This window comes from Sinohyriopsis cumingii, chromosome 9 (assembly GCF_028554795.1).
Source record: "Sinohyriopsis cumingii isolate HCF-2022 chromosome 9, ASM2855479v2, whole genome shotgun sequence".
Classification (NCBI taxonomy): domain Eukaryota; kingdom Metazoa; phylum Mollusca; class Bivalvia; order Unionida; family Unionidae; genus Sinohyriopsis; species Sinohyriopsis cumingii.
In genome coordinates, this window is record NC_142969.1 from 117,817,897 (window position 1) to 117,838,801 (window position 20,905).

General features: G+C 35.8%; 1 protein-coding gene across 2 annotated transcripts in view; it reads right to left on the reverse strand.

Moving 5' to 3' along the window:
- LOC149792540 (ubiquitin carboxyl-terminal hydrolase 44-like) overlaps positions 1–20,905 on the reverse strand; it is a 109,070-nt gene that overhangs the window by 36,019 nt on the left and 52,146 nt on the right. For both annotated transcript variants that reach the window (XM_089971186.1, XM_089971185.1), the window contains exons 7-12: positions 17,527–17,593; positions 11,323–11,465; positions 8,081–8,246; positions 6,111–6,259; positions 2,104–2,253; positions 1,012–1,237 (exon numbers count right to left, since the gene is read on the reverse strand). In XM_089971186.1, coding sequence (XP_089827312.1) covers positions 1,012–1,237; positions 2,104–2,253; positions 6,111–6,259; positions 8,081–8,246; positions 11,323–11,465; positions 17,527–17,593 — 901 coding nt within the window. The remainder of the gene's footprint in view (positions 1–1,011; positions 1,238–2,103; positions 2,254–6,110; positions 6,260–8,080; positions 8,247–11,322; positions 11,466–17,526; positions 17,594–20,905) is intronic.

The following is a 20,905-nucleotide window of genomic DNA, read 5'->3' on the forward strand; positions in this document are numbered from 1 at the left end:
GCTACAGAGCTCAGCAGTAGGCTACTACCTCCTGCCCCATTAAGTCATCGCTAGGGGTTAATGTGTTAATGAAGTACCATGATTCACTTCCATATGCTCATGTTATCTAGTATGAATGAAGTATCATGATTTACTTCCATATTCCCATAGTGTAGTCTAGTATTAATGAAGAAACATGATTTACTTCAAAAATGTATTTTTTCTATAAATACATTATCCAATATACAACATAAGATTAGGCATGGTGCAAAAATTATATCCCCTTACTCTGGACTGGCTCCAGTCTATTATTGCATGAGCAGATTAGTAAAAGTGAGACTGATGAAGAGACATGTCTTAAGTGAAAATAAAACATTCAGTAGGATAATTAGTAAGGGCCAGTTTACTTAAAAAATAGGTACTGGTTATTTTGCAATCTGTAGCATGGACTAACTATGTTCTTGATGTTAAGAATATACATGTACCTTTGTTGCAGGTTGTTGTTGTTGTTGTTGTAGGGTTTAACACAATTTTTCAGCGCAAGAAAAGCTATACATGGCGGTCAGTATAAATGGTGGTGGAAGAACCCAGGAAAATCCCAGAAAGAACCAATGACCCACGAGAAGCTACTGGCAAGCTTTCTCACATAACCACAATGGCCAAGCTCAAGACTCGACCTCACACAAGCAGAGGTGAGATGGCAATGATCCATAATGGTGAGCGCTTTAGACCACTCTGCCACTCGAGGCCCCTCTTTGTTGCAGGTAGACTAGAATCTAACCTATGTAAGTTCATACTGCAAGTCACTTTGCTCAAGAGATGGAGATAATAACCAATCAATGTACAAAAGCTTGTGATGGTTGGGTGGGGTGGGTTTGTGGAAGTGGCAGACTTACCATAGTAGTCTGGCACTGAGACAGTGGATAAAAAAACTGATGTGGGTTAGTACTAAAAACAATGAAGAATACTTGTCTTGAAAATTCTGGGGCCTGTCTATTTGGCTTGCCTAAAAATATTATTTCATATAAGTACCTTGCTAACAAGTTCTCCCTGAAACCAATGAGATATGGATGGCTTTTCCTGAGTAGGTGTGGATGACTGCTGCCTTGAGGTTGATGAACTTGGTGTAGATAACTTCTGCTGCCTAGATGATGACCTAGTTTTACTGTTGCTAGGAGACTGTTGTTCATACCGGGGTGTCATTCTTTTTATTGATGTGCTGGCATCTAATTCCTGCTGCACCTTATCTAATAATTCACTGCAAAGAAAGTATATACAGCTAAAATGTACAATAGTGTAATTGTGACACTGTCACTGGGGTGATGAAAACTGGCCTATTGTTTATAGCAATAATTAGCAACTTTTAAGAGAAGCTTACACAATAAATTTCATGACTAAATATGTATGTGTTTAAGAAATGAAGCCTAATGTAAGAACTTGCATTTTAATAACTGAAGTGGAAACAGCTGGCCACAATGATCTACTTTTGTGGGTACAATATGTGTAGTATCCCAAAATAATACATCACTGAAATTTCAAAGTTGTGCAGGTCAATGAGCTTAAAGCAAAAACTTATATATATATATATGTATGTATATCTGGGGTTTTAAAGTATGTTAGCATGATACAGGCTAGTGCTGATTAAATGTTGAGATATAAAAATGTAAGACATAAATAACTGCAAATAACATTAGGACCTTTTATGGATGAAGTACTTGTCCTTTAAGCAAAAAGGTTCTTCAACTTTACCATGTCTGGCCTGTGAAAAAACTTCACTATCTCTATCCTGTGATTAAACTTCACTAAGTATATCCTGTGATAAAACTTCACTAAGTCCATCCTGTTATAAAATTTCACTAAGTCTATCCAGTGATAAAACTTCAGTGCCTATCCTGAGATAAAATGCCACTATGTCTAGCTTGTGAAAAACGTCACAATGTCTAGCCTGTAATAAAACTTTAGTATGTCTACCTTGTGAAAAAACTGTACTATGTCTAGTCTGTGATGCTTCAATGCTAATTTGAATATCACTGATGCTGCCAGTGCCAGAAAGGGACATCTATGCCAGACTCTACCATTATGCTGGCTGGGAGAAGCCGCTGGATTGAAGTTAGCAATACTTACCACAGAAACTCCTGAGCATCGTGTTGAGCATAACCTTTGAACGCTGGTATGGCATGCCAAACTGCAGACAGAAAGGCGTAAGGGCTGACCTGGGCCCATTTTCCTGACCACAAGACTCGGAGCAGGCCATGGAGTTCACGACAAAGGGATCTAAAGAAAAAGTTTTCAGAAATTGACCCCAAATGTACGTATGAATGTATGTGTATAATATAAAATCTGTCTTGTGAAACCACCCCTTCTGTCAACAAAATCAAGACAGACGGTCTCTCCTAAAAGAATTGTGGAAGATTACTTGTTTTTAAGGTTTAAGAAGGTAAATTATCCACAACTGTTGTACATGCATTTTATTCATTATTCATAGTTCTTGTTAAAATAATGCGCTCATTTCATCTTGAAGTAATTTTGTATATCAATACGGATATACATCTATCATAAAACATGTAAATCTATATTTGAAGATTATGTGTACATGTGGATTCGCATATAAATTGCAAAAATTAACTTAGGTAATATTTATTTATCCTTTCTATGCATTAAATTGACATGTCCTCAGATTTTCAGAATAGCCTCATATGTGGCATAAGAACTGCACAGTCAGGTAAGACTCTATTTACTCATCCTGTATGCGACTTGCACTGCAGAGGTTTTGATCAGGTTTTGAGTAAATATAGAACATGTGTGTATCAATGAATGAAATCAGAAGATAGAACTTATTCTGAAACCAAATAAATTTATTTAAAGACAAAACCAAAATGCTTAATTCATCAATGACATTAACTTAATGAGATTAACTTGATCAACAAGGGGTGCAACAGGTTACACCACAGTGAACAGATAATGGCTTGTTGTGTGTGTTCTAAAAACAGTAACATCCAAAACTCAACAAACAACATGAACCACTGACAATGTCAATCAGATCAGGAATATGATAATCACTTATTAATGACATGGGCAAAGACCTCATTCACCCAAGGTATTACAGATCTAATCTAAAGACAAACGATATACCAAATTGTTACAGAGTTTAGAAGTTCTTCACAGATCATAAATAAACAATACAAACCTTTGAACTGGCTATTCTAATCTGTGACTGCTCTATTCTAAGAAAGCAATAGTTAATCGCAATGAGTGACATCTACTTTAGTCATGGCAACCAGCATCACTTACAGATTTTATGAACCGGTAGCAATACTTTTTTTCCTGAGCACAAAGCACCCTCATAAATGACCATGGATACAAATGATTAAAAAAATGTCAATGGTACATATATTTATCTGTTTTTGAGATGCAGTCATGCACAGCAGCGATGATTTTAGAACAATCAGCACTTTGCAGACACTCCTAAGCTGTCACAGTTACAATGGATGAAATAAACATCAGCAGTGCAGTGTTGCCAACATTTAGCAAGATAACTCTTCCTACATTTTTACAATTAAATACAAGATCAAATAAAAGAGGAAAAAAGTGGTGTTGTCCTGATTAACTTTCTGTAAAATCGTCTAACTTCACAATAAAAGAATGTGAATTAGAAAAATACATAAAGAATAATAATATGAATCAAGGTTAATATGTAGACCATAATTATGAAAAGAAAATTCACAAATTAACAAGAAAAAGCACAACCAAATTTATTTTTCCTTTAATAAACCATAAGCCCTTGCTGATGGTGAAAGAAGGATGAAAAGCAAAGCTGTACAAAACATGCACAAGTTTTACAAATGCTAATGACTCTTGAGAGAGATTAATTAACTGAGAAATAAGCTCCATCAGGGTATAACCAAATGTCTGCTAAGAATATACCACTAATAGAAATAGAAAATTTGCTAATTAATCTTCTGAAGAGATGGCAATCTTTCTGGATGTCAATAATGCATATACTATGGCCATGAGACTGAGAAGGAATGTAGAGAGTATGCTTGAACACTAAAGGTACAGGGTTAACTAGAAGCAATCCAGTATTCTGGAATCTTCTGGTTCACCCTAATAGGAGGATGAATTTTAATCATATGTTTGGTTATTTTTGACCTGAAAAAGTACCAGCTATGCAAAAACGACAGGTATAGTCTTATTGATATTAAAACTCAGGCGTTTTCTGGTTGCTATTTTTGTTGTTTGTTACCAAACCCATGATTGGTGGATATTTCACAAAGCCATGTGAGAGGTCTAGTTGAGTACACAAGCCATGTCCATGAGAGTTTTATACATGTGGTGTCAAAAAGATCATCACTGACAAAAATCTGTATGCCAAGGTCTCCTTTTACCAAACATATGTTCATGTTCAAAACGAAACAAAAATTATTCTGCTAAAATCATGGCTGTATATAGAGAATGTGGAAAAATCAGCAGATTTTTGTGCCAGAGTGATGTTCTGGAGTTCATGGGTACCTAAGGAACCAGTTCAAAGATGGGTGATTCAGTTGTGTTTCAGAGCTTTTTGACATAACTCTGCAGGCAAAAGAATGTCCTGTGACACTAGCAGAGTGAGGCACAGATATAAGGATGACTCTAGGATAGAAAAATAATGAACGTACAGCTCTCTTTAAAGTCTGGCACTATCAACTGGTTTATTGTCTGCTCATTTTCTCCAATCCAAGCTGTATTATTTTCTCTTGAGTCTGGTTCAAAAAGAGTAAATTCTGTAAATCAATGTTTCATCACCTGAGACAACCACTACCAAATGTCTGTGGTCACTCTTTTCATATCTGGCGAATGGATGTTTGTCAATTTCTCTTTTTGATCATCCGTCAACAAATGCAGGACCCATCTTGCACAAACCTTTCTGGGCTTCAAAAGTTTCTCAAATATATTAAATTACCCCCTTCACAGCAGTCACTTCCTGCTCACCAATCACAGACAATGATCTTCCAAAATGTGGGTCATCTTCCATGGATTTATAATCATCTTTAAAAAGATGAACCCCACATCAAATTGTAGGACTGGACAGGGAATTACATCCATAAACTATATCTAAGTTGGCCTTGATAACAGTGGAGAAAAACCTAAGAGTGCCTGGACTTTATAGGAAACATTTTGCTTAGTAGCAGAATTGTTCTCTTCTCCGACATTTTTACATTATTTTCATTTATCTCCGTTGTGACACATACATAACAGACACTGTCCATCATGCATACATAACAGACACTGTCCATCATGCATACATATCAGACACTGTCATGACGCATACATAACAGACACTGTCCATCATGATGCATACATAACAGACACTGTCCATCATGACGCATACATAACAGACACTGTCCATCATGCATACATATCAGACACTGTCATGATGCATACATAACACTGTCCATCATGCATACATAACAGACACTGTCATGATGCATACATAACAGACACTGTCCATCATGACGCATACATAATAGACACTGTCCATCATGCATACATATCAGACACTGTCATGATGCATACATAATACTGTCCATCATGCATACATAACAGACACTGTCATGATGCATACATAACAGACACTGTCCATCATGATGCATACATAACAGACACTGTCCATCATGCATACATATCAGACACTGTCATGACACATACATAACATACACTGTCCATCACGCTGCCCATGCAGCTGCAGATCAGTCTACATAACAGACACTGTCCATCATGCATACATAACAGACACTGTCCATCACACTGCCCATGCAGCTGCAGATCAGTTTAGAGAATGTTTTTTTTTGTCTATCAATCAGCATCAAATATTCTGACAGGTTCAAAGAAACAAATGATTCAACAAAATATTTTCAAATACCCCCTGCAAGCTGTGACAAACATACACACAATTTTGTGGCAAATGTGGGGATTCAACAGTACATATAAGGTAAAGACAAACATACTTATATACATACTATGACAAATGTAGTGATTCTACAATACATATATCATTAAGATAAACATGCAAATTCAGCACCAACATACGCACACAGTGTGCGACAGTTGTGGATATTTTGCACTACATATATTGCTAAGACAAACATACATACACATTCTGTGACAGCAGTGGAGATTCTACTGTACATATAAGATGCTGCTTCCTTTTGGGAGTGGTAGGTGTAGCACCTCCATTCAGACCTCCACTGCCACAGGATTTTCGGCTGTTGAATGACTTTGATGACAATGGCGACACCAAGTGCTGCAAGCCAAGAACAAGAAAAATTAGTCACAAAAAAGTCATCCACGTTTACATAAAGATTCATCATTATTTCATACGAACTTGCTTTCAGACAGATACTGTGTTAACCTTTTAACTTGGACATGCATGTTGCTGGAATATTCAATTTAACTTTGGACATGCATGTTGCTGGAATATTCAATTTAACTTTGGACATTTATGTGACTGGAATCTTCAAATTAACTTTGGACACCTATGTTACTGGAATCATCAATATTCTCACATGATCATAATTACAATCTGATGATGATTCCTTCATGCAAACCGGAGATTTGACCATTAGATCAGGAAATGTGTTCACGGAACATGGAAGCCCAAACACAGCTGTAAACAGAACTGAAAGTAAAACCTAACAAAAAGTATGATGGACAAATAGACCAGGAATCCAGATTCCAATGGTTCTTGCTTGACATATTTTCAGAAGATTAATGTTGGGTTGTGTTTGTGAACTTTCATATAAAAACATTAAAATGAGATTTTCAAACTAAAAACATCAAGGATAAAACAAAGCATACAACGTAGTCATTTCATGCATCAATTTATAATTTCAAACATCATCGTCAAAGTGTCTTTAAAACTGTCATCTTATTGATGTTTCAAACCAAATGGGAGAATCTTTACTAACGCAGTTGCCACATCTGATGAAGTTAAGTTGTCCTTGTTAAGTTCTGAATAATTCTGTAAAATTCTGTAACTTGTAGAGTTAATCTCTCTGAACATATGTAAGAGCTACATCTTTTTATTTTATGAAATTTTTCTATGAGAAATATTAAAACAGGACACTAAAACAGTGAATGCAGATGAGCTTTTACTGAAAATGGACTGCTCTAGGAACCAGAAAAGGATAGCGAGTAGTCTCTCTGGTTGTTTACATTGACAGCTTCTGATTCTTTTAAACGTAGACAGGATGACAATGTTAGGGGCAACCTGGTGACAACCAGGATAAAAATTATTAATTGATGAAACAAATGACTATGTTTTTGCATTTTTTATATCCTTGATGCTTTTCATTTTAAAATCAGTGTGTGTGTGTGTTATAAAAAAATTGCTATGGGGAGGGGGAAATATGAATATACTAGAAATTCTTTTAAATTTTACTTCTTTAAGCTGTTTATTTGGCAGTTTAATTTATAAACAAATTAAAGACATTTTCATATAATTATATTTTAAATGTCCTATGAGCAATGCCAAATTCTTCTGAGTCTGTGCTAGTGAAAGCTTATCATCTGCAGAGTATGTTGAGCAAATACTGTGATTTCAGGATGGATGGATGAATGGGCTGACAGAAGGCCATACAGATAAAAGCCATGTTTCATTATTTCTGACCTTGATAGCAGTGCAAAAATAATTGCTTGGAACTTTGATTCACATTAAATGCAACTATTTTGTCTCTCCCATTAAACTTCTAGATGTCACTGATGTGTCTTGGAGATGTTTAAAAATTTAACATTTTGAAACAATAAGCAAAGTGTAAATCCAGTATAATTATTTTCTGAACTGCTTTAGAAACCTGATTTCTAAAACAGATGAACAGAAGAATCAAGGTCCTGAGAATACCTTCTTTTTTCGGAATATAAAAAAAGTTTCTGCAAAGGTTCAAATATCATTCTGCAGATTTTCATTTTAATTTGCTTCACATCTATTACAATTAAAACTAGGTAAAAGTAAACTATCTTGTAGAGTGTTCATCAAATAATGGTATGGCTACTGGAGAAGTTTTATGAAATGGACTACCATCTTAATATTTATAATAGGCTTTTATTCCAAGTTTTCCAACTGTACCTCAAAACATTCTATAGTTGATAAACGAGATCTTCTTTGTGTTGGTGTTTTTATAACTGGTGACTCTGCTGATGACTTCTTCACTGAATTTTGTTGTGTAGTTTGTGGACTGCTATCAGCATCAAACATTAAGTTCAAGTAAAAGTGTCGAAACTCCTCGATATGACTGTGTATAAAAAAATCAAAAGAAAGGATTTTAAGTTTTTATGAAAATACAAAAGTAATTCCAATTCAAGCTACAATCATGACTTGCCAACCTAAATCCCCAGGCTCTTTGTTACGTATTTCCCTGCTGCCCTTTATCTCATCAACTAAAGCTACATCCATGACTTACCATAAGCAGTCTCTTTATCATGTATTCCCAATTCCCCCCCCCCCCCATCCGAACTCATCAACTAAAGCTACATCTGTGACTTGCCATAACCAGGCTCAATTATATGTATTCCCCATCCCCCCATCCAAACTCACCAACTAAAGCTACATCTGTGACTTGCCATAACCAAGCTCAACTGTATGTATTCCCCATCCCACCATCCAAACTCATCAACTTAAGATACATCCATGACTCCTTGTTAAGCATCTCCTAAACCTCTTTATATCATGAGCAAGAACTACATCTATGGCTTTCCATGGTAAATCCATGAGCACGAACTACATCTATGACTTTCCATGGTAAATCCATGAGCAAGAACTACATCTATGGCTTTCCATGGTAAATCCAAAGGTTCTTTGTTACATATTCCTCACTCCCCACTTACCTTGCTAACTAAAGCTACATCCAAGACTTGCCATAGTAAATCGCAAAGCTCTTTTTTGTACATTTCCATTTCCTTACCATCTCACCCATTTACCACTTCAACATCAATAGTATATCACATATATAGTAACTCCTTTTTGGACACAAAATGCTAAAGTTTTTGGATCTTGCAATTAGAGAAACCTTAGCTAATAAGAAACTAGGTTGCTTGTTTTCCATCCTTCAGTTTCTTACTTGTTAAGATTTCTCCTAATAAATTCTGTTGTATAACAACTTGTTCTTTAAGATAAAATCCTGCAATCTGGTAAATGCACCAGTGATAGAGAAACTAAATGAAACGCTACTCAATGAAGACTATTTTGAACACAATAATGTGAAAAAGAAACGATGTGACAAAAAAGATGCATTTTAAGTGCAATATTGTAAAAAACAACAACAATGGAGAAAAGAAAAGACACCAACAACAAAGTTAGAAATGTAAAGCATATGAGGTCCCTTTCATTGCCACTTAAACAACAATAAAATGAAAGAGGGTTTGCTAACTTTACAATTAAATGGATTATTCAAACTTCTGTAAAGACTGTAGGAAAGTAACTTTACAATTAAATGGATTATTCAAGCTTCTGTAAAGACTGTAGGAAAGTAACTTTACAAATAAATAGATTATTCAAACTTCTGTAAAGACTGTAGGAAAGTAACTTTACAATTAAATGGGTTATTCAAGCTTCTGTAAAGACTGTAGGAAAGTAACTTTACAAATGAAAGGATTATTCAAACCTTTGCAAAGATTGTAGGAAAATAACTTTACAATTAAATGGTGGATGCAAACCTCGGTAATGATTTTAAGAAAAATATCAGATTAATGCAAACATACTTGTGATAGAGAAAGCAATGTTGCCCATTTCATTTACTTAGCTCAAACAATAATAATGAACAAGAGTCCCAAGAGACTGATGCTCTATTGACTGAAAAGAATTTTCGGATAACATGGGTAGAATATCATATCAGACAATGTAAAGATGTAACCACATGATCAGTTTTATTAAATCTAAACATAATATTGTTTGGAGAAGAAAAAAAGAACAAGCACCCCCCCCCCCCCAAGTTACTGATATCATATAATTAAAACTATTCTTCAGATGTATCACAGACTGGGTCCGATGATAAAAATCCATTCACCCTAGTTCATACTATTAGGCTGAAAAGACAGTACAGCTGAAAGCCTTTGACTTTAAAATCCATGTCAGATTGCTGACTATCAACTTGTGCATTGGAATGCAACTAAATACAAAGCTGGGTCAAAATTCAACTGTATACATTGAAGGCACTCTGTTCAATAGCTTTGTGAAGCATAACGATGAAAGCCTTTTTCCTGACAAGAGGGTCAATTAGGTCTAGTTTTCAAAACACCTTCCCAAAAGTGTAGATATGTTGGTGGTCAGATATGCAATGCTTTCATTCAGAACCACTTAAATATTGCAAGAAGTATCTGAATGAAAACCCAATGTCAGAGTAATGATAAGATTTTTGATGATACAGCTATGGTGCCATGTTTTACAGCAGATGACACCATTTTCACTGGAACTAGCTACATTATGCAAGGCAGCAAGGCAGCTGTTAGCACCATTTTTAAAAATCTTTGGTACGAATTGGTCGGGGTTCAAACCCGTGACCTCCTGCATCTGAGGCGGATGCTCTAACCACTTGGCCACCAGAGTGGCCGCATAGAGAATGTTATCCTTACTAAACATGCGAGGGAACTGAGTACAGAATGTTTTCCACACCTAACACCCAAGGTTACTCTTGAGTAGAGAATGCCTTCCATACCTAAAAAATAAGGTTACTCATGAGTAGAGAATGCCTTCCATACCTAAAAAATAAGGTTACTCTTGAGTAGAGAATGCCTTCCATACCTAACACCCAAGGTTACTCTTGAGTAGAGAATGCCTTCCATACCTAATACCCAAGGTTACTCTTGAGTAGAGAATGTTTACCATACACAACACCTTTGTGAACTGTGAGCAGAAAATGTTCAGCAAACCTACCACATGAAGTAACTGTGAGTAAAGAATGTTTTCCATAACCAACGCCTGAGGGAACTGTGGATAGAAAATGCCTTCCATACCTAACACCTGAGGGAACTGTGATTGGAAAATGTTTTCCATACACAACACCTGAAGGAACTGTGATACAGTAAAACCTGCCTTGAAAAACCACTGCTATGTGAGACCACCTGACTAGACAGACCATATTCTCAATGCACAAATTTATTGATTATATAGCATTGTGACTTGTGATGAGAGACTACCTGTCTTCAGAGACCATATGTTTTTGGCACATTAGGTGGTCTTTCAAGACAGGTTCTACTTTAATTGTTTTTCCTAACTTTTTTGAAGCATGATTAGCATGCTGGATTTGCAACCTTTCTTGTGTTGATGTACCATTTAAAATGCCTAAACTGAATGAACTTTGAGTTTGTTCTTACCTTAAGACCTGAATAACAGAGTTCATATAACAGGTGTTGCCTAGGTTACGTAGCCCAGTTATTCCTGGGTAGATTGTGGGCTTCTTGATGAGAGGACTAGAAGAAGGTTCTTTGGGTGGTTCTCTCTCTTTCTTTGGTATTCTCTGTAAACAAGAATAAGAATAAGAAATAAAATCGATCTATCTATCATTCTATTTATTTATTTGTCTATCCTTATTTATGTATCTAATTTCTAAAATCTATTTGTCTATCCTCATTTATCTCTAATTTCTAAAATATATCCATCAACCAATTTTTCTATCCTCATATTCATGATGTCTGAGCTGACCAAATATACAAGTAAGCAGATAAATACCTTTCATTCACTCATACTGACACCTCCCCATCAACAATTTTCATAAATTTGAGTTGACACTGATAATAGGACAGTGTACTATTTTCTTACATATTAGGACCCAGTGTACTATTTTCTTACATATCAGGACCCAGTGTACTATTTTCTTATGTATTAGGACCCTATGTACTATTTTCTTACATATTAGGACCCAGTGTACTATTTTCTTACATATTAGGACCCAGTGTACTATTTTCTTACATATCAGGACCCAGTGTACTATTTTCTTACATATTAGGACCCTATGTACTATTTTCTTACATATTAGGACCCAGTGTACTATTTTCTTACATATTATGACCCAGTGTACTATTTTCTTACATATTAGGACCCAGTGTACTATTTTCTTACATATCAGGACCCAGTGTACTATTTTCTTACATATTAGGACCCTTTGTACTATTTTCTTACATATTAGGACCCAGTGTACTATTTTCTTACATATTAGGACCCAGTATACTATTTTCTTAAATCTGAGTTAACACAGATACAGAGACCCAGTCTAATATTTTCTTACATTTGAGCTTTTTGTTGTTGTTGTAGGGTTTAACGCCATTTTTCAGCACATGATAGGCTATACATGGCGGCCAGTATTAACAGTGGAGGAAGAACCCAGGAAACCCCCTTGAAAGAACCACCGACCCACAAGAAGCTACTGGCAAGCTTTCTCACACACCAACATTGGCTGAATCTGAGACTCGAACATTTGAGCTAACACTGATACTAGGACCAAGTATACTATTTTCTTACATCTGAGTTAACAATGACACAAGGATCCAGTCTATTTACTTATATTTGAGTTAACACTGATACTAGAATCCAGTCTACTATTTTCTTACATTTCAGTTTGCTGTTCACAAGATACATGGAAGTGCAGTAAAACATCCTCTTTTATGTTTGTTGACCTTGAATTGGGTACTGGATACCACTGACCCTTTCTCGGACAAAGACCACACACACCCTTATGATAAACTGGGTTAAGTTGATAATTTATATTTTCTTAAGAGGGAAAAAACAAACAAAAACAAACCCAAATGTATTAAAGTGTCATCATTGAAGGTAATTTTCACAGTTTTTGAAAGCTCAATGAAGTACCAAAATGTAAGCAAAGACCTTCAACTTGGCCCCAAGAACAATTAGGTCTGGCTTTCAAAATTCCTCCATGAAAGTGTGGATATGCTGGTTGTCAGATCTGCACAATGTTCATTCAGAACCAATTAAATGTTGCAATACTGGTGAAAACCCAATAATGTTGCCACCATTCATGCAGGATAAGTTGTTGTTGTGAGATTAACGCAATTTTTCAAGTATGACAGGCTATACATGATGACCAATATAACTGATGGAGGAAGAACCTTGGAAAAGAACTACCGATGCACAGGAAGCTACTTGCAATCTTTCTCAGATTGATCGAGCCCAAGACTTGAACCCACATGTACAAATGGGAGAGTGCTTTAGACCTGTCTGCCAAATGGAACCCTGCAAGAGGACTTGTAAGGACAAGATTTTGCAAATGGCCACTACTGGTGCACTGTTGGTAGTCTGACAAGCACTCTACTCATTCAGAACACTGATAATGCTATGTGAAAGCCCTGTGTTGATAAAATCGTTTTTTCAGGGGAAGTATCCATATAAATATTTTCAAGATGCCCTTCAAAGAAGCCATTTTGGAAATTGGATTGGCACAATTTTGATATGGATATGTAACTACATACTGCCAATACAAAACTTTTAAAATTCAATTAATGTCAATTAACAACCAACTGTTCAGGAAAAGTAGCCGTTAGAAATTTTTTTAATTCCGGGACTGACATCATTTTCCTTCTGGACCAACTACATAATAAGTATTGTAGTGAAAGCCCCATGTCAATATGATCAGTCATTCCTGAGAAGTAGCAATAAGATTTCACACTAGCTGTCATACTGAATGTCAGGCACATTTTCATTGATGATCAGCTTATACATCATAACAAGTCTTTGAGTTCAAACCAGATGTCAAAGTCTTTAAGTTCAAACCAGATGTCAAAATCTTTAAGTTCAAACCAGATGTCAGTCTTTAAGTTCAAACCAGATGTCAAAATCATTAAGTTCAAACCAGCTGTCAAGTCTTTAAGTTCAAACCAGCTGTCAAGTCTTTAAGTTCAAACCAGATGTCAAGTCTTTAAGTTCAAACCAGATGTCAAGTCTTTAAGTTCATACCAGATGTGAGTAAGGTCATCTGTTCAGGAGAAGTAGCGTTACAAAACAGCCACCACAGCAGTTAAAATGGATATAAAGAGCACAATTTTCATTCTGGAGCAACACGATATTATAAGAAATCTTATACCAAAAATCCCATGCTAGTATGGCCACATGCTTATTAGATGTAGTAATTTCAAAATTTTAAAGATGGCCACCTCAGTGGCAATATTAGTTGGATAGATGGATGTTAATGGCACATCAGCACAGTCATGACCTATAATCCTAAAAGACCAAGAAAACAAAGCCAAAAGCAAAAAAAGTATCAAAGCATTCAAATACAAGATCAAAGTTTTGATACATTCTGCTCTTTAAATAATTTTCCAAGATGTTCTACTGCAACATCATCACAGGATGCATCACAGAACAAAAAAGGTCACAAATCCGCACAATTTTCATTTAGAATCAAACAAACATGATAAGCTGTCTTTAAGTGAGATCCCCATAATACGATGGCCATTTGAATAGGCAACCATTTTGGAGGTCAGATCAGCATCATTTTCAATCAGTATCAACTTGACATCACATGTCTTTAAGTGAAAACCCCATCAGTGTTTTATCTACAAATGCCTTCATGTAAGTCATTTGACTCATCAATGCAAAAAACAGTGAGTCAAATTTCAAACCTTTGAGTCTTATTCAAGCCAATGATCAGTCTTCACTAGTTTTTAAAAATAATTATATCGTTTAAATACACACACAAAAAATTAGTTACATAACGTAACTGAAGCCAAGGCATGTTTTCTGAATATTTTTATACAAGAAAACATTACACTAGGTAGTAGTGACTAGAATGTATTAATCTGACTAGCAGGCAGGGAAGAGCTTATCCCACACATCATGCCTTGTTTTCAATGAGGAAGTCTTCTGAATGTAACTCTGACTCAGTAAACTGTTTACAATTTAAAAAATCATTTCATGCTTTTAAGTTCACAGATTCTTCTCTCTTCTGTTTTCTTCCATTTCTTCAAAGTTTCCTCAAAATGTAAGGTACTTCTGTTTTCCCCACCAATCTTGATAAGCAACAGATTTCTCTGTTTCTCAATCCCAAGCATATTCCTAAAGTTGGTTAAGATCCTGTTCTGGACAGAGAATCGACTTGACTTCTTTTTGAAAATGTAGCCAGCTGTATGTTTTCAAACACTGCTGCACAAAATTATGTTTTATCTTACGAGTAACTGTTATCTCATCTTTTGATGATGATGGCTCCACTAGTTTGATAACATTACTGTTATCATTGGTTGGTCGTAAACGGAGTCAGAAAGATAATTTCAGATTTGTTTCAGATCTATTTTAATGTCTTTTTGTCTTTGACGCCATTTTCAGTCGAACGCCGAAAGTATACTGGAACAACGTAGTCTGAGTTTCCTATGACCCTTGCCACCTGATTTCTGATATTATATTGGGGTGTAGAGTCCATTCCCTATCGAAAGGTTGGGATTCACCGACACCATTTAAATGTCGGCATGGGGTAGCCGCTTACTAGCTGGCTCAGCAAACTTGAATGACCTTTTATCGAGATACGCCTGCAATTCAGCAAAAGGAAATTGTTGCTTCATTGCGTGACAATGGTGCGAATAAAATAATAGTTTCTCATGAGAATCACTTTAAAACCACATGTTTATTTTCTGACTCTTTCTTCGGTGTGGTAATATACATTTCTAACATCCTCTTTCTACAAATTATCTGAGAGCTACAGGTCAATAAGGTCAACTCCAGGCTAAAACTCAGGTATAACCCTGTGTCTTATGATAACATTAATGTAAGAAACTGGTGTGCACGTGTTTTCTGTTTTCTGAGAGTTGTGACTTAGCCATTAAAGTAATTAGATCAAATCTTTTGTTTTGTGTTAATCAGAGAAACAACATTGAGCTGCATCAATTTACGTACTGGCGACAATTTTTGTGCCTCAAATCATAAAAGTTTGCGTATTTGAGGCATGACGCATGGGTAGATAAAACACTGCCCCATGTCAATATAACCATCTGTTCTGGAAAGGTAGCAATAACAAGACTTTCAAGTGGTCACCATTGTAGCCATGCTAGATGTTAGAATGGCATCATTTTTAATCTGCATCAGAAATATATCATAATAAGTTTTTTAATGAAAACTTTATATTGATATGAAAATCTGTTCAGCAGTGAGTGCAACAGCAAGATTTTGTACATGGTCATTGTGGTGGCTATACTGGATGTCAGATTAGCACCATTGTCATTTAAGATCATATAGATATTATAAGAAGCCTTTTAGAAGAAATTCAAAGTCAATATGATTCTCTGTACTAGATTTCTAAGGGTGCTACCTTTCATTTCAGACAAAATGCATCATAAGAAGCATTTTAGTGAAAACCAGATTTTGAAATAATCATCCAAGTAGTATAAGTAGCGATAAGATTTTCAAGAAGGTCACTGTTGTGGCCATACTGGATGTCAGATCAGTAAGGTGCATGAGAAGTATTTCAGTGAAAACTCCATCTCAATACAATACTACAATGTCCAGGAAGAGCAACTATAACAGGATTTTTAATATGGTGTGTGTGGAGGCCATACTGGACATCAGAAACCACTTTCTTTAACACCATTAGTTTAGGAGGAGTAGTGATTACGAGATTTTCAAGATGGTCACCATGGTCTCCAAGAGGCACCAAATTCATCTGGAATCAATTTAGACCTTGGGGTGAATGTTTATGGTAAGTTTTATGGCACTCCTTGTGTTAACAGACCAACAACAGATGACAAGTTATCAGATAAGCTTCTATGGTTTATGACTAGAAGAGACACCTGCTAGCATAGCAACTATAAGCAATAATTCCCGAGTGTCCAACTTCATGGAACTCACTTATAAGCAATAATTTCCAAGTGTCCAACATCATGGAACTGACTTATAAGCAATAATTCCCTAGTGTCCAATATCATGTAACTTGCTTAAAAGCAATAATTCCCAAGTGTCCAACATCATGGAACTCACTTATAAGCAATAATTCCCTAGTGTCCAATATCATGGAACTCACTTATAAGCAATAATTCCCTAGTGTCCAATATCATGGAACTCACTTATAAGCAATAATTCCCTAGTGTCCAATATGATGTAACTTGCTTTTAAGCAATAATTCCCAAGTGTCCAACATCATAGAACTCACTTATAAGCAATAATTCCCTAGTGTCCAACATCATGGAACTCACTTATAAGCAATAATTCCATAGTGTCCAACATCATGGAACTCACTTATAAGCAATAATTCCTTAGTGTCCAATATCATGTAACTTGCTTTTAAGCAATAATTCCCTAGTGACCAACATCATGGAACTCACTTATAAGCAATAGTTCCCCAGTGTCTAACATCATGGAAAGCACATATAAGCAATAGTTCCTCAGTGTCTAGCATCATGGAATCACTTATAATAATTACCTAGTGTCTAACATCATGGAAATCATTTTGTGTACTCATTCAAGATTCAATGAACTTATTACTCACAGTTACTATGCAATGAAACAGTATCCTCTATTTACTCAACAATCATTCCATATGCATTTAAGCAAGATGAACTCAACCATTATGCAATCACTCATACCTTTGACTTTGTTTTTTCCTGCACAACATTTTTCCATGCGCTAAATACTCTGTCCAACAAGGCTTGCCTATAAAATTTATAAAACAAATTTTAAGTGAAAGGATTATTATTTAATATTGCTTATTATCAACTTCCTAACTGAAGTCAAAATCATTGACAATACACAAAACACCTATAGAAATATAAAAGCACTGACAATACACAAAACACACAGAAATATAAAATTACTGACAACAGAAAAGACACCTACATAACTATAAAAGTTTTGACAATACACAAAACACCTACACAAATATGATAGTATTGGCATTACACAAAATACCAACAGAAATATAAAAGTATTGACAGTACACAAAACACCTAAATGAATATAAAAGAAATTTCTATTTCTTGTGGTTTTGATGAAACCCTGACAATGCACCAATGGATCAATTTCAATTAAATACTGCTGCAAACTTTTGCAAAAAGAAATTAACCCATCAGAATACAGAAAACTCACTTGACATATTTGTATTCGACAGGTGATGCTGCATATGCTATTTACTACACCATGAAAATTAAAGCTGTACTTTCCATCATTATTGTCTCTAATACTGGAGCTGGGGGCCCCAAGTGGCCGAGTGGTCTAAAGCACTCTCCGTTACGGATCACTGCCATCTCACCTCTGTCTGCTTGGGTTCGAGTCTCGGAATCGGCCAATGTGGGTATGTGAGAAAGCTTGCCAGTAGCTTCTCGAGCGTTGGTGGTACTTTCTGGGGATTTTCCGGGTTCTTCCTCCACCAATAATACTGGCCGCCATGTATAGCCTATTGTGTGCTGAAAAATGGCGTTAAACCCTACAACAACAAAAACAATACTGAAGCTACACAGTGTTGTGTATACTGTACCTTAATGACTACCTAGATGTTGAATTACCTATCTAAGATAACACCTTTTTTGCAGATGACTTTGTCCTTTTCTTCAGTTGTAAAGTGAGTCTATAGAGGGACATTAACAATCTGCATAGATTTTGCACTGAATAGAAACTAAATTTCAAGGGACTTAAAACAAAAATAATAGTATTCAATTATCCCCCTCCTCCCCCGACTGAAAGGCCAAGCAGTTTTATTTCTCCTAAACTAGTCAAACACTTGAAACTGTTTACTTGTACATATAATTTGCATAAGTTGTAAATTTACTTGGGCATACAATTTTAATATATTTGGGTATAACTTTTAATCGCAATGAAACATTAAATCAGCATTGTTAAACCTGAAAAAAGTAGGTGAATCAATAGTTATGAAATATGGAGTCCTGACTTTGTTACCATTTATCAGATAAAGATTTCATGTAACCAGCCCCTAATTAAAATATCAAACTCTATTCTTGACCAACCTAAACAGTGCAATGACCTAGGTGGACCAGCCAAACTAGGTCAGCACCCTTATTTTTACATCACATTAAAATCCATCCATGACTTTCTATGATGGATAACACAAGATTGGTATACATAGTTAATAAGGATGAATTGAATGTCTATAGCACCAACATTATATCACTCAATGCATCCGTTCCTCATATCCTAAAATCACTCAAGTTATCCTAATCTCTGTGACACAAAAAATTAGGAGGGGTAAAAAAAAAACAGTGGGATGGTTTTTTTTTTTAAACCTTGGAAAGCCTGCTTTTAAATCCCACAATGAGGAAATCCAATACATTATGCCACTTTAAAATCAGGACCTAAGTATTGCCTTCCATCAATCAACAATTAAAATCAGAAAACATAAAAGAAATAGAATATGTCATTGCTGAAGTACATATTCTCAGATGCTGGAATCTGGCAGATGGAAGCATTGAAAAAAGAACCGGTCCTTTATGCTTGAAGCCCACTTCCTATTAGGATGTAAAGTTTATGTAAATGTAAGACAGACATTAATCTGGGAAATCATTAATCACACACTATCCATTATCTTTTTCCAATTTCTTTGAATAACTAAAATCATTAATGATCCCTCGTTCTTATAAGTCACTTTTCCCATGGAAACTGGCAGATTTTACAGCCTCACTATTTGAACTTAGAAAGTCCAGAACTCCCCAATTTTTCTCCTTGTGGTGTACCTCATAAAACTACCAGATCTACATAACTAATTTTTATTTGTACTGCTCTGGTGGCCTAGTGGTTCGAGTGTCCGCCTTGGATGCAGGAGGCTGCGTGTTCGAACCCATGCCAACTCATACCAAAGATTTATAAAAATGGTACTAACAGCTGCCTTCCTAGGCACTCAGCATTAAGAGGCTAGTGTTAGGACTGGTTGGCCTGGCATCAAAATAATGTGACTGGATGGGACATGCAGCATGATGCCATAGTGCTAGGCATCACTATAAACTGACACACTGCAGCTATTGTAGCTGTATGACTGAATTTTTTTTAAAGCTATGTTAAAAATACAAATTACACATACATCACATAAAACTATATTTACTTTATGAAGTCAAATGGTCAGGAGATTTTTGGACTGTATTATATACACTGTATTGCAAAAGCATTAATCTGAGTAGGCACAGACTTATTTTAAATCCTTTCCTTTTTTGAGTGGCAAGAACAACCAAGATCTTCCTTTCTGGGATGACTCATTTCAGTATAATTACCACTTCATTTCCATTAATGGGGTCCTATAAATATCCTTGGATAGAAGAGCCCAAGAAAGCTAGAGATTTCAAGACAAAGGACTGGTTTGCCATGAACAAGAACCTGTTTCTGGCAATTAAACAAGGTCTGTCACGAGTGAAACTAAACCATCCTGATGGAACTGCAGTTCAGATTGACCAACAAGGCGTATATCTCACTGAGTCTTCTTGCTGTAGTCAGAATGACTAGGAAGCAGATTTTGTATGCAATATGAGTCATTAGACTCTAGATGGAATGAAAGGTGCCTTATTCAATCATGACAGAACCCATGGAAGATTCCATTTTGGACATAGGGCCAAAGCCTTCAGCTGAAGTAAGTCAATATCTGCAAGAAGGTAGGATAGGTCTTTGTGCTGGTTTATATTCTAATTTCCACATGTCAAAATAATGTCTGAAACTACAGAATGGTTTCCCTTGAATGTAATCAAAATTCTTCTCCTTGAAGAGTTAAAGGAAGCAAGCTAACTGATAGTAAAGCTTTTTAAGGAGAAATGTATTTCTTGAAGCATTACTAGAAGAGATCTCTCCATTCTATCTTCTCATATGCAAAGTGATGGATCTTCCTGACAAAAAAATTCTGGCAACCACTTGCTTGATATCAGTCAGTTGTGCAGGTTTAGTACTTCGCTTGTGCAGGTTTAGACCCAAAGTTGTTCAGGCTAAGCACCTCCAGGTTTTGACAGAAGACCTATATTTATCGTTGTTTAAACA